General features: G+C 40.0%; 2 protein-coding genes across 3 annotated transcripts in view; both read right to left on the bottom strand.

The window, feature by feature from the left end:
- Positions 1-6442, bottom strand: part of LOC141153588 (cholesterol 24-hydroxylase-like) — a 42227-nt gene extending 35785 nt beyond the window's left edge. Inside the window, exons 1-2 of the mRNA XM_073638538.1 lie at positions 6104-6442; positions 5082-5159 (exon numbers count right to left, since the gene is read on the bottom strand). Coding sequence (XP_073494639.1) covers positions 5082-5159; positions 6104-6240 — 215 coding nt within the window. The 5' untranslated portion in view covers positions 6241-6442. The remainder of the gene's footprint in view (positions 1-5081; positions 5160-6103) is intronic.
- Positions 6443-11103: 4661 nt separating this feature from the next.
- The window catches only part of LOC141153590 (cholesterol 24-hydroxylase-like), a 34714-nt gene continuing 32534 nt past the window's right edge, over positions 11104-13283 (bottom strand). For both annotated transcript variants that reach the window (XM_073638541.1, XM_073638540.1), the window contains 4 exons: positions 12884-12994; positions 11952-12040; positions 11807-11873; positions 11104-11520 (listed from right to left, as the gene is read on the bottom strand). In XM_073638541.1, coding sequence (XP_073494642.1) covers positions 11362-11520; positions 11807-11873; positions 11952-12040; positions 12884-12994 — 426 coding nt within the window. In that variant the 3' untranslated portion in view covers positions 11104-11361. The remainder of the gene's footprint in view (positions 11521-11806; positions 11874-11951; positions 12041-12883; positions 12995-13283) is intronic.

Raw genomic sequence — 13283 nt, forward strand, 5'->3', positions numbered from 1 at the left:
TGGTGGGTGCGCAGCCTGGTGGGATAACCCCCAACGGGTGGGGTATAGCCTCAGAGGGGACAGGCGCAGAGGATGGGGGTTGTGGTGGTGCGGTGCAGCCGGTAATGATGACAGAGTCGGGTAGTGCAGTTAAGGGTCTTTACTTACTGCAGTTGTTATACGGGTCACTCTAGCTCCAAGTGACCTCCCGAGCCGTGCTGCGTCCACCAGGTCCTGGATCCGGCCAACCCCCAAACAAGTCCGGAGCGTGGCCCTGAGCTCTCCCTCTGTCCTTTCTTCTGCCTTCCCCACCAGTGATCCGCCTAGGTCCAGCTCCCTCGGGCCTTCTGTGGGGCAACCTTTGGCCTCAGGTTCCCTGACCCTCCATGTGGTAAGCCTTCAGGGTGGATGTAGTGGGTGGCTGTGGCAGATGCTGCCCACAGCCTCCGGTCTCTGGCTAGGGATGTGTTTTCTGCCCCTACCAGTTTGGGTTCCGGTACCCTAGTGCTGACTCCTCACCCGGTGATCTGATTTGGGTTCTTGGGTCCCTTCTTTGTCCCCCTCTGGGTCTTTCTGTACTCCACTCTCTCACTCTTCAGGCTCAGGTCTGTTCTGCTCCCTTGCTGCAGGCTGACTTCCTCTGCAGCAGACTTGTTCTCTGCACTGACTGACCCTGATCTTTGATGGTGCCCTCCTTATATAGCCCTCTATGTGTGAGCTCAGGTGACCAGCACCCAATGAGCTCCTAACACTACCCAGACTGCTCCCCCTATCTGCCCCTACACTACATGGGATGTTCCTCCCCCCTCCCACTCCAGCCAGGAACAGGCTCGGTCGCACCTGCACATTTCTAAGTGGGAGTGCCGTCGGCCTGCTCCTCTGGAATGGGATGTATGTAGTGCATGCAGTCTATCTGAGCTCAGTTCCACACTCCTTCCTTACCCGGGAGTGGAATATCACACCTCTGGGTTGAGGTGCAATACTCCTGTAGCAGCCGAATCCTCAGGGTGCTACATTATCATTTCACCTCATTCCATAATTCAGACCATGGGATCAGCCAGGACAGGGTTCAGTTCCACATGCCACTTTTCTGACATCCTTGAATCTTAACCTTAACCTTGATGCTATCATGCTATCTCGCATGTAGTTTGATAATGGTTGTGACCTTGCTGACAACATTATCAATATTTGCTGCATGCAGTTACTCTACTGATCTCCAATTACATATTATCACCAACTTTCTGGTATATATTGTCTTAGTTCAGAGGTTAATGACCTGCCCCTCTTTCCACCAGGGATACTCTAGTGCACACGTCTCAGACATCTATCTTGGTGCCATTTTGAACTACATATATATTATATATACAGTACAGACCAAAAGTTTGGACACACCTTCTCATTTATAGATTTATCTGTATTTTCATGACTATGAAAATTGTACATTCACACTGAAGGCATCAAAACTATGAATTAACACATGTGGAATTATATACTTAACAAAAAAGTGTGAAACAACTGAAAATATGTCTTATATTCTAGGTTCTTCAAAGTAGCCACCTTTTGCTTTGATGACTGCTTTGCACACTCTTGTCATTCTTTTGATGAGCTTCAAGAGGTAGTCACCGGAAATGGTTTTCACTTCACAGGTGTGCCCTGTCAGGTTTAATAAGTGGGATTTCTTGCCTTATAAATGGGGTTGGGACCATCAGTTGTGTTGTGCAGAAGTCTGGTGGATACACAGCTGATAGTCCTACTGAATAGACTGTTAGAATTTGTATTATGGCAAGAAAATAGCAGCTAAGTAAAGAAAAACGAGTGGCCATCATTACTTTAAGAAATGAAGGTCAGTCAGTACGAAAAATTGTGAAAACTTTGAAAGTGTCCCCAAGTGCAGTTGCAAAAACCATCAAGCGCTACAAAGAAACTGTCTCACATGAGGATCGCCCCAGGAAAGGAAGACCAAGAGTCACCTCTGCTTCTGAGGATAAGTTTATCCGAGTCACCAGCCTCAGAAATCGCAGGTTAACAGCAGCTCAGATTAGAGACCAGGTCATTTGCCACACAGAGTTCTAGCAACAGACACATCTCTACAACAGCTGTTAAGAGGAGACTTTGTGCAGCAGGCCTTCATGGTAAAATAGCTGCTAGGAAACCACTGCTAAGGACTGGCAACAAGCAGAAGAGACTTGTTTGGGCTAAAGAACACAAGGAATGGACATTAGACCAGTGGAAATCTGTGCTTTGGTCTGATGAGTCCAAATTTGAGATCTTTGGTTCCAACCACCGTGTCTTTGTGCGACGCAGAAAAGGTGAACGGATGGACTCTACATGCCTGGTTCCCACCGTGAAGCATGGAGGAGGAGGTGTGATGGTGTGGGGGTGCTTTGCTGGTGACACTGTTGGGGATTTATTCAAAATTGAAGGCATACTGAACCAGCATGGCTACCACAGCATCTTGTAGCGGCATGCTATTCCATCCGGTTTGCATTTAGTTGGACCATCATTTATTTTTCAACAGGACAATGACCCCAAACACACCTCCAGGCTGTGTAAGGGCTATTTGACCAAGAAGGAGAGTGATGGGGTGCTACGTCAGATGACCTGGCCTCCACAGTCACCAGACCTGAACCCAATCGAGATGGTTTGGGGTGAGCTGGACCGCAGAGTGAAGGCAAAAGGGCCAACAAGTGCTAAGCAACTCTGGGAACTCCTTCAAGATTGTTGGAAGACCATTTCCGGTGACTACCTCTTGAAGCTCATCAAGAGAATGACAAGAGTGTGCAAAGCAGTCATCAAAGCAAAAGGTGGCTACTTTGAAGAACCTAGAATATAAGACATATTTTCAGTTGTTTCACACTTTTTTGTTAAGTATATAATTCCACATGTGTTAATTCATAGTTTTGATGCCTTCAGTGTGAATGTACAATTTTCATAGTCATGAAAATACAGAAAAATCTTTAACTGAGAAGGTGTGTCCAAACTTTTGGTCTGTACTATATATATATATATATATATATATATATATATATATATATATTGGCTTCAATACGATGTTGATACAACTGGATCTTGTGACGGAGCAGGGAATCATAAGCTCGCTGCCCCACCACTCTCTGTCCTGTAAGCCACAAGTTTCTGCAGAGCTACAGCTTACAAGTCATCACTGTCACGCTATGTTCACACATGTTGGGTTTTTCAGCGTTTTTTTGCTGCAGTTTTTTATGCAAATTTTCAGCTGCGTTTTGCAGTACCAACAAAGTCTATGAGAAACCTGAATTCTCTGTTCACGCATCATGTTTTTTTTTATGTTGCGTATTTTGTACCTTGGTTGGGTTTTTGGAAAATAAAGCATGTCACTTCTTTCAGTGTTTTTTCAGCGTCTTTTTCACCCATAGGAAGTAATGGGTAGTGAGAAACGCTGAAAAACACATGATGTGTGAACAGGTTTTGCTGCGTTTTTAGTGAAAATAAGCAAGTACAACAGTATGTGAAACATTTATTTTTCTGTTTTTACCATCTTGTCTTGGTCACTGAGATAGTAGTTTGAAAAGGAGTGTTTAATTAAATTAGTGATGTGTACATTGTAAACATTAGCTGAGCTACTTGTGAGATTGAACCATACCTGTGGCCCAGGGAGGTGTGAAATTGAACAGTGCCTGTGTAACTGAATGTCAGACCCCATAGTGTGAAAGTAAATAGTGTCATACACACTGGCATTCATTGAGTTTGTTAAACAATTCCTGAACGATTCCTCCCCCACTGTTATGCCAAAACCAGAATGAGATTTTTTTTACCCCCTGAACTTAATGTACATGCATAAAAGAGACAGAGCATGAACAACAGACATAATTCGGCAAAAAAAGCATAAAAAACGTAGCAAAACCTGCGTTTTTGACGCAGCTGATTTCCTGCCAGATTCATAGATCAACCAGTACTAAGAGTGTATAATAAAATCAAATTTCACAGAAGAATACACCTAAAATTTACAGTTTATTGATATCATTTAAAAATTCCCAGTATTCAAGAAAAACCCTCAAAAAAGCAAAACAATGCCTATAAAAAACAGGCCAGCACAAAAAATTACAGCCAATTAGATACAGATAAATGGGGAAGGGGCAATGCCCTGAGCTGACCCTTGATCTGTTCCTGCCTGTCAGCGGAGGTTGGCACCCTCTTTAACGCAAATGGCGCCCCCGCTCCTGGACGGCTCTGCCTGAATGAACCTGTGAGGCCCTCAAATGAATGGGAGTGATGGGAGTAAAGTACAGATGTGAGGGGATAAATAAAGGTAGCCAATGCTACACCATCAGGACATCACAACCAGCAGCACTGTACCTGCAGTGTACAGGTGTGGTAAGTAGAGTGTGATGTTTCAAATATTAGTCCTTATTTAATAACACCTTCTTACCCTGCCTACATGCAAACATAGGTAAGTCAAATAATCAAGGGAGATTATATACAACAAATCGGCTCATCAGGAGCCACATATAGACTCTAATGATATAATAGGAGTACTTAATGGAAAACTTAGCTTAGATGAATGACGTTGGCATTCTTAATAAGTTGGCAGAATTGGATATCTTTTCTCAAATGTGAATACAGGCTTTAAGGTTTAAGGGTAACGACCCTGGTGGCAAGTGAGTGGCTCCAAAATCACCTCCAAATGGAGGACTTTTGTGGGCAAATATTTTTGTAGGAACTAAATCTTCTATTGGTCCGGTCTGACCTTGAGTGATCCTAAAAGGAGTTCTCTTCTAACTTGATACCTACTTGGACATAAGTTGTATGAAATAACTTGATATCTACTTGGACTTTCATTCCAGAGAAGATATCGTTATGAGATGAGGATAAAAAGGGTGTAGCTCTCACATAAAAAATTGAAATTGGGTTCTTGGTGGTTCCCATGAGCAAATGATAAACCTGTCCCTAGTGTAGGGTACATAATGTATGATTTAGCAAAGTATAGGGTTGAATAAAATAAGGAATGACAGGATGAGAGAACTTTGAACGGTCATCATTACCAAGGTGATTGCCAAAAGGTGGATACTGATAAAACCAATCCTTTGAAACATTGAGTAAATATTTGGTAATAAGATACATACCATTCAAAGAAGGGGTCGTAAATGATCTCTTTTTTGTTCATTGTCTTTATTAATGTGGGTGAGTGTCCCATGAAGAAACTGCAAACCAAATAGATCACAATATTTATATTATATTGTTATATCATTACAATTTAAAAGAAAAAAATGCCCAATAATTGCCTCTATCGACACTTAACATCTATAGATATGACATATTGACGAGAGGCCAAAGTCCAATAATGATAACGAGGCAAAAGATGGTTGTTAATATATCAAGAGCGTTGTAAATAGGATCTAACTCACTGCCAAAAAGTTTATAGTGTGACAGTGAAGAAGAATCAGTCTGCAAGGGGTCGCAGCACCTACATTTTTATTGATTACATCGTGCCGCAGCGTTGTGAATGAGATGTCACTAAGTCTTATACAAGCGCAGCAGGATAAATTAATCACCGCTGCAGACTTGACTTCTCTGTTGCAGGGATCATCACGACTTATACCCTTTGCATTGCATAGAGTGAAACATGCAAAACATCTGCACATTTTCAGCAATAAAATCTGTTGCTGCTTTTGTTTTTTTCTGTTTTTTTTTGGAGAGGAATTTTTATAAGTTTATGTTTACACGTTGCCTCTTTGCTGCAGATTTTTCTATACGGATCTGCATGCGGAAAGTCCACAGCATAATTCAGTACCAGGTAAGTAGATGAGGCATCAATAAAAAACATCTACACGTTGCAGAAAAAGGCTGCATCAAAAATCTTCAGAATGATCAATTCTTTGCATAGAATTCATCATAGATTATTCCCAAAGGGTGAAATCTGCAGCAGATCCGCAACATGATCCACCCCAAATTCCCCAATTTAACTCATGTCGATTGTGCTGCAGAAAAATCTGCAGCAGATTTTTAATTAAAAGAAAAATGTTCCTGATCTATGTGTATTAGCGTTGTCTTTTGTAACATGTTCTGCAGCCATGTCTGCGGGATATGTTTTGATTCCTTAGGAAAAATTGAAACACAATGTATATGAGAAAGTTGCACAACTTACCTGTCTCTGGGAGGTCCAGGGATGTGGTCATACTTCAAGTGGGTGTAGTATATGTATCCGGAGAACAGAAGAAAAGCTACTAAAGCTACTATTAGGAGCAGAAGAAGGACCCCAGTAATGAGACCCAAAGCTCCCATGTTCCTCCAAACGTTCTGCTCTGTGGTGCTGCAACTTGTTCTTTGCTGAGCAACAGAAGAGGACAGAGGTTGTCTATTTTATATGGCTTGGTTGAAAACTATCAGGAAGACAACCCCTCCCCCAGAAGGATAAGGGGGGAATTATGAGTACAGGAACAGAGTGTATGAAAGAGCTGAGTGCGGAAGGAATTCTAAGGGCACTGCTAAAGGATCTGACAAAAGAATGTACAATAGAAACAATAAGTCAGTAGAGGATGTAAGGGGTTAAACTTTACGTCTCTGATACCTGAAGAATGTTCAAGGCTGTTCTTCCCAGATAAGCAGGTGCTGACACAGTATCAGTTGCAACCAAGATTCTAGAAGTTTTTACTGGTTTTAGTGAAACCACAAAAGACAAAGGAATATAAACTAAGATTAGGAAAGAAGGAGAAAACTTTTCTGGAAGTTCCACAGCTTGTCCAGAACACAGTGAAGGGCTAAGTGATTATTTACCTTTTATACTACTGTTGTGTTTTCACTTATTTGAACTGTTCTATTGTCACTTTTATACATTTCTGTATCAATTGGAGCACAGTTTTTCTATTAAACTTGGTGCTTTTATTCCCACAATACCTGAATCCACCAAAAAATAACAAAACGTTCTCCAACCGTTTTATATTAACTGTTTATGCAAAAGTTTTCCCATATTGCTCCTTAGTAAGTTTCCCTGGTGCTGGCTGTTGTCATCCTATCAATCATTAACTGCAGCAGTGATTTACCGTCCATAGTGGTTTCACCAGGGGCGCACACATGGCGCACGTAGGTCCAATAAGTCTGGTCTCCCAGACACCCTGCACGCCCAGTTCTCGTGTGATTGAAATTGGAGTATTTCTTACAAGGGGATTGAGGTCATTTTGAACCACTGAGTGTTCAACTCTTTTGCTCAGGGGGGGCAAATTATGAGCCATTTTCTATTTAGGAGCACAGTGAAGAAAAACAATGTGGGGCGTATTTCTAATCAGGGCAGAGTTTAGGATGTTTTTAAATCAGAGGGATAGTGAGAGTGTTCTTTTATTTACTGAGACATTTTGCTATCTAATGAGCATGGGGCAATTTTTATTTATTCAGCTGCACAGTATGGGCCATATTTTATTCTATCATATATAACATTATTTTTTTTTTGGGCACAGTGCATGTATCTGCTGCAAAAGCGATAAGCTGATGACATCTGTGCGGGAAATTGTACTTAGATGAATCGATGGCCAGAAGAAGTCATCATGATGGTCAGGGCCAAAGAAAAAAATGAATCAAAACCAGCAGTTGGTCTGGACCAAAGAAAGAAAACAACTCTAGTAAGAAAAAATATTACCTATAGGTCGCCGAATGTAAATGTATATTCTTTTACCGTCTGTGATTACTACTGTAGCACTGACTGCAGGGTTGGAAGCATGATAATGGGTGACAGCATTCTTGTTTGTGAAACAACTCCATACATTCACATACAGTGAAGGAAATAATTATTTGATCCCTTGCTGTTTTTGTAAGTTTGCCCACTGACAAAGACATGAAGAGTCTATAATTTTAAGGGTAGGTTAATTTTAACATTGAGAGATAGAATATCCCAAAAGAAAATCAAGAAAATCACATTGTATAAATTCGATTTTTTTTTTTGCATTTTGCAGTGAGAAATAAATATTTGATCCCTCTGGCAAACAACACCTAATACTTGATGGCAAAACCCTTGTTGGCAAGCACAGCAGTCAGACATTTTTTGTAGTTGATGATGAGGGTTGTGCACATGTCAGGAGGAGTTTTGGTCCACTCCTCTTTGCAGATCATCTCTAAGTTATTCAGATTTTGAGGCTGTCGCTTGGCAACTCGGAGCTTCAATTCCCTCCATAAGTTTTCTATGGGATTAAGGTCTGGAGACAGGCTAGGCCACTCCATGACCGTACTGTACTTCTTTTTGAGCCACTCCTTTGTTGCCTTGGCTGTATGTTTTGGGTCATTATCTTGCTGGAAGACCCAGCTACGACCCATCCTCAATGCTCTTACTGAGGGAAGGAGGTTGTTGGCCAAAATCTTGCAATACATGACCCCATCCATCTTCCCTTCATGGTGCAGTCGTCATGTCCCCTTTGCAGAAAGCATCCCCAAAGTATAATGTTTCCCCCACCATGCTTCAGGTTGGGACGATGTTCTTAGGGTTGTACTCATCCTTCTTCTTCCTCTAAACACGGCGAGTTGAGTTAATGCCAAAGAGCTCAATTTTGTCTCTTCGGATCACAGCGTCTTCTCCCAATAACTCACAGAATCATTCAGATGTTCACTGGCAAACTTCAGAGGGGCCTGCACATGTTCCTTCTTGAGCAGGGGGACCTTGCGGGCACTGCAGGATTTTAAACCTTTAAGGCGTAATGTGTTACCAATGGATTTCTTGGTGACTGTGGTCCCAGCTGCCTTGAGATCATTAACAAGTTCCCCCCGTGTAGTTTTAGGTTTATCTCTCACCTTCCTCATGATCAAGGATACTCCACGAGGTGAGATTTTGCATGGTGCCCCAGATCAATGTCAATTGACAGTCATTTTATATTTCTTCCATTTTCTTACTATTGCAGCAACAGTTATCTCCTTCTCACCCAGCGTCTTACTTATAGTTTTGTAGCCCATTCCAGCTTTATGCAGGTCTATGATCTTGTCCCTGACATCCTTAGAAAGCTCTTGCGTCTTGCCCATGTGGTAGAGGTTAGAGTCTGACTGATTAATTGAGTCTGTGGACAAAAGTCTTTTATACAGGTGACTATGTAAGACAGCTGTCTTTAATGCAGATAACAAGTTAATTAGGAGCGTCTAACTGGTGTGTAGGAGCCAGAACTCATAATGGTTTGTAGGGGATCAAATACTTATTTCTCACTGCAAAATGCAAAAAAAAATATCTAATTTATACAATGTGATTTTCTTGATTTTTTGGGGGGATATTCTATCTCTCAATGTTAAAATTGACCTACCCTTAAAATTATAGACTGTTCATGTCTTTGTCATTGGGCAAACTTACAAAAACAGCAAGGGATCAAATAATTATTTCCTTCACTGTATACAGTGACACTGGGAATAGTCTGGTACATTGCAAATTTATATGCAATCTATTAACTAGACTTTGCATTTTATCTCTGTACTGAACTTAATTCTGGGTCTGAATTCATGTACTGAGCTAGTCTTATTTACAGAGCTTAGTTCTGGAGCCATATTATGAGTTTCATTGTCATGCTGTATATATCTAATGAACCTGGTTCTAGTACTCTATTTTATTAATCTGATTCTGGTGCTGTATATATGTAATTTGCCTGGTTGTAGTATTTTTGTAATGAGCTTGGTTCTGATGCTGTATATAGTTAATGATCTTTGTTCTAGTGCTGCATTAATTTAAGGAGTTTGTTTTTGGTGCTGTATTTATGTTATGAGTTTTCTTCTGGTTCTGTGTTTAGGTTATGACCTTGGTTCTGATGTTGTGTATATGTAATGAGCTTGATTATGGTGCTGTATTAATTTTATGAGTTTGCTTCTCGTGCTGTATTCATGTTATGGCCTTGGCTCTGGTGCTGTATTTATTTTATGAGCTTGGTTCTAGTACGGTGGAAATGTATATGGTGCTGTATTTATGATTTAATCTTAGTCTGGTGTTGTATTATGTTGTGATTTTGCTTCTGGTGCTGTATTAATGCTAAGACCTTGGTTCTGGTGCTGTGTATATGAAATGAGCTTGGTTCTGGTGGTGTATTTATTTTATGCTAGAAGCTTGGTTCTGGTCTTGTATTTATGTTATGAGCTTTGTTCTATATTTATGTTATGAGCTTGGTTCTGGTGCTTTTTTTACTTGGTGAGCTTAGTTTGGTTCTGTGTTTATGTGGTGAAGTTAAGGGAAAATGTTATGTCTAAAAACACTATTTATATGCAGATATAGGGGTAATCTGGAGGTAAATAGCATTACAATTCTACCTGGATGCCTTACTTAAAGTGCAACTACTGGGAGAAAATAAACTTATATCCTCCCGTCAGCGGCTGGCTTTTGGTCATAAAATTACAGTATACAATGAGCAAAGGTGTAATCCCTGATACTTTGATTGACAACTCACTCTGCCCCATTTGTGTGCAGAGTACACTGTCAAAGTGCTTACTTCTGTACTCCCTATATACTTAGCGATAACTATTATCGCTCTCTGCTCCGCTCCATGACAGAAAGCAAGCGGCTCCCGGTATCTGTGCTTTCAGTATTAAGAGGCCACACAGCATTTTAATGCAATGTATTTGCAGATTAATCCTATATTTGCAGGTGAATAGTGTTTTTCGACATTACAGGTTCCCTTTAGTTCAGGTGTCGTATTGATTTACTAAGGTTAGTTATGGTCTTGTTTATATGTAATGAGCTTTGTTCAGGTACTGTATCTGTGTTATGAGCTTGGTTTTGATACGGTTTATATATCATTAGCTTAGTTTTAGTTCCATATGTATGCTATAAGCTTAGTTGAGATGCTGTATTTATGTACTGAGGTTAGTCCTAGTGCTGCATTTATATTATAAGTTCGGTTCTGGTGCTGTATTTATGTTATCAGCTTGATTCTGATGATGTGTATATGCACAGTAATTAGCTTAGTTCTGGTGATGTATTGACATTTATTTTATGAGTTTGGTTCTAGTGCTGTATATGTGCAACGAGCATGGTGCTGGTGCTGTATTTATGTAATGAGCTTAGTTTTCAGGTGCTCAGTTCTACAAAATAAAAAGCAGTGATTTTCTATGCAGATTCACTGGACATCGGCCATGTGTGAAAAGTACAGGTCAGAAAACTTCTTTAAACCTTTACTCTACATTTACAAGATGTAAAACTTTAAATCATGTGTTATACATTTATTGTTTTACATGCAATTTTATTTAGTCATACCTGTAACAAATATTACAATATTCAGTATCTACTGTATATAGACATTGGAGTCTGTACAATATTAACAACCTGCTGATCGTATTATGCAATATAAAAAAGTGCTTATCCAAACTAGTAGACATTTAGTCCAATATTAGTCTAGTAATTTTGTTATACGATACAAAAATCTGACTTCTATTGTTTTAATTTATTTGAGTTTTTGATTATTTTTTGTATTTGTGTTCTGCTCGAGGTCTCAGTCTACAGATTACACCATCCAAAGGACGAAGGGTTCCTGTATCCAAAATCCTGAAGCTCTGTCCTTCCACCAGCTCAAACTCAAATCTCTGCAAAAGTTTGGCCATTACGACTTTCGCTTCCATCTGTCAGAGAGAACATAGATATTATATCAGGGAATGATATCATTAAATTTGTGCATGTCCAAAGGATACTTTCTTTTTCCATTCTGAACATTTTTATAGTGTCTTTACTCTTGGACACATCTCCATTTTTGGTACTTCAACTAGGTTTCAACATGCTCAATCCTTTTTTTAATGGAGGATAAGCAGCTGTCAAAGGTAAGAAAATCCACAAGCTCCAAAAAATATTGTTCTACTTGAGCAATCTCTTCCCAGGAACATTTTTATTCACTTCTTAATCTGAACTCACCTGGGCAAATACTTGTCCAATACATGATCGTGGTCCAAGAGAAAATGGAAAGTAGGCATAGCCAGGTCTGCAAACAAAAAATAATGATATCAGCACTGCATAATGCACAGGGCAATAAGGATGATATTACAGTGCGGACACTTACTTGGGAGCATCAGGATGAAATCTGTCTGGATTGAAGACCAAGTGATCTTGATAGAATTTCTCCATTCGGCCCATAATGTAAGAATTGAACTACAAAGAGAAAATGATGTTACCACCTACTAATACCATATACTGCTTAACTATAAAGAAGACCTAAGATGCATCTACTTTAATAGTAAACTATCTACTAATAGTTTAATAAAGTTACGAAGAATCTACATGTAATCTATTAAATCCTGAGTAAGATTAATGCAAACATGTCATAGGTGCACATGAAGAATAAGACTATTTCTGGCCGTTATATGACTCGCATCCAATAGATTTCACCAATTATCTATCTCTAACTTTCAGTTGCCTCTGAGCTAGTGAGTGGAGGCTAGCTGCTATGATGTGCCCCAAACACTACACTCACAGACGTAAGGGATTCCTCTTCTCCTGTCTCTATGTAGTAAAAGTTCAGAAGCAACTGCAGTTTGGAGGACATTATACAGCAATACTGAACAGTGTAGCTGTGAATCCAACTCTGGGATGAAATAAAACACTTTCTAAAAAGCAAAAGCACATCTGCTTCATTCTGCACCTTTCCCCTCCCCCTCTCCCCTCTTTATAGGCTTCAATAGGAGGTGTAACATGATCACTCAGTGAGCTGGCAGCTTGTCTGTTTAGACCAAGATGGATTTGAGCTGTTTTTCAAAACAAATGATGAGTTCTGGAAGAAGCAAAATGGGATGAATTTGCTCATAAGTGGAGAACGGAGCATATACAGTATCTCTGATATGAAAGTTTCTCATATTCACTTTAACTATTGATGTATGTAAAGTTTGTTGAAATTACAGCGAATATTTAAGGAAATCCTGAGTTGGCTTGGACTAATAAAAGGTCATGATTTCAGCCCTTTTTGGATACTCTGAGTCGCCACAATCTACGTCTTACCATCAAAGCTGTCCTAGGTGGAATCCTTACTCCTTCGATCACCATTTCCTCCTCTAGGACTCTGGATGTCCCAGGAGCTGTAGGGTATAGCCTCAAAGTTTCCTTTAAGACCTGGTAACAAAAAAAAAGTAGAAAAAAAATTTGTTCAATCCTATATTCTCCATGGGCTTTAAATAGGATTGGATGCAACTTTCTAATAATGCAGTAAGATTTTGATTCTGACGCTTGGAAAGGGAAATATGCCTTGTGATTGCAGAACTGCTTGGCTGCTTGATGTAATATTAAAGGATCGGGCAAAGTAACTTTACTATAGCTAGTTTAAAGGGTAACTAAACTTTTTAAAAAGTTCGATAAGTTGTAGCTACTATTTTTTAGAGTTGAAAGAAAAGATTTGCAGGCC

Source organism: Phyllobates terribilis, unplaced genomic scaffold, assembly GCF_046119375.1.
Source record: "Phyllobates terribilis strain yellow unplaced genomic scaffold, ASM4611937v1 Scaffold_7__3_contigs__length_470593459, whole genome shotgun sequence".
Taxonomy (NCBI): domain Eukaryota; kingdom Metazoa; phylum Chordata; class Amphibia; order Anura; family Dendrobatidae; genus Phyllobates; species Phyllobates terribilis.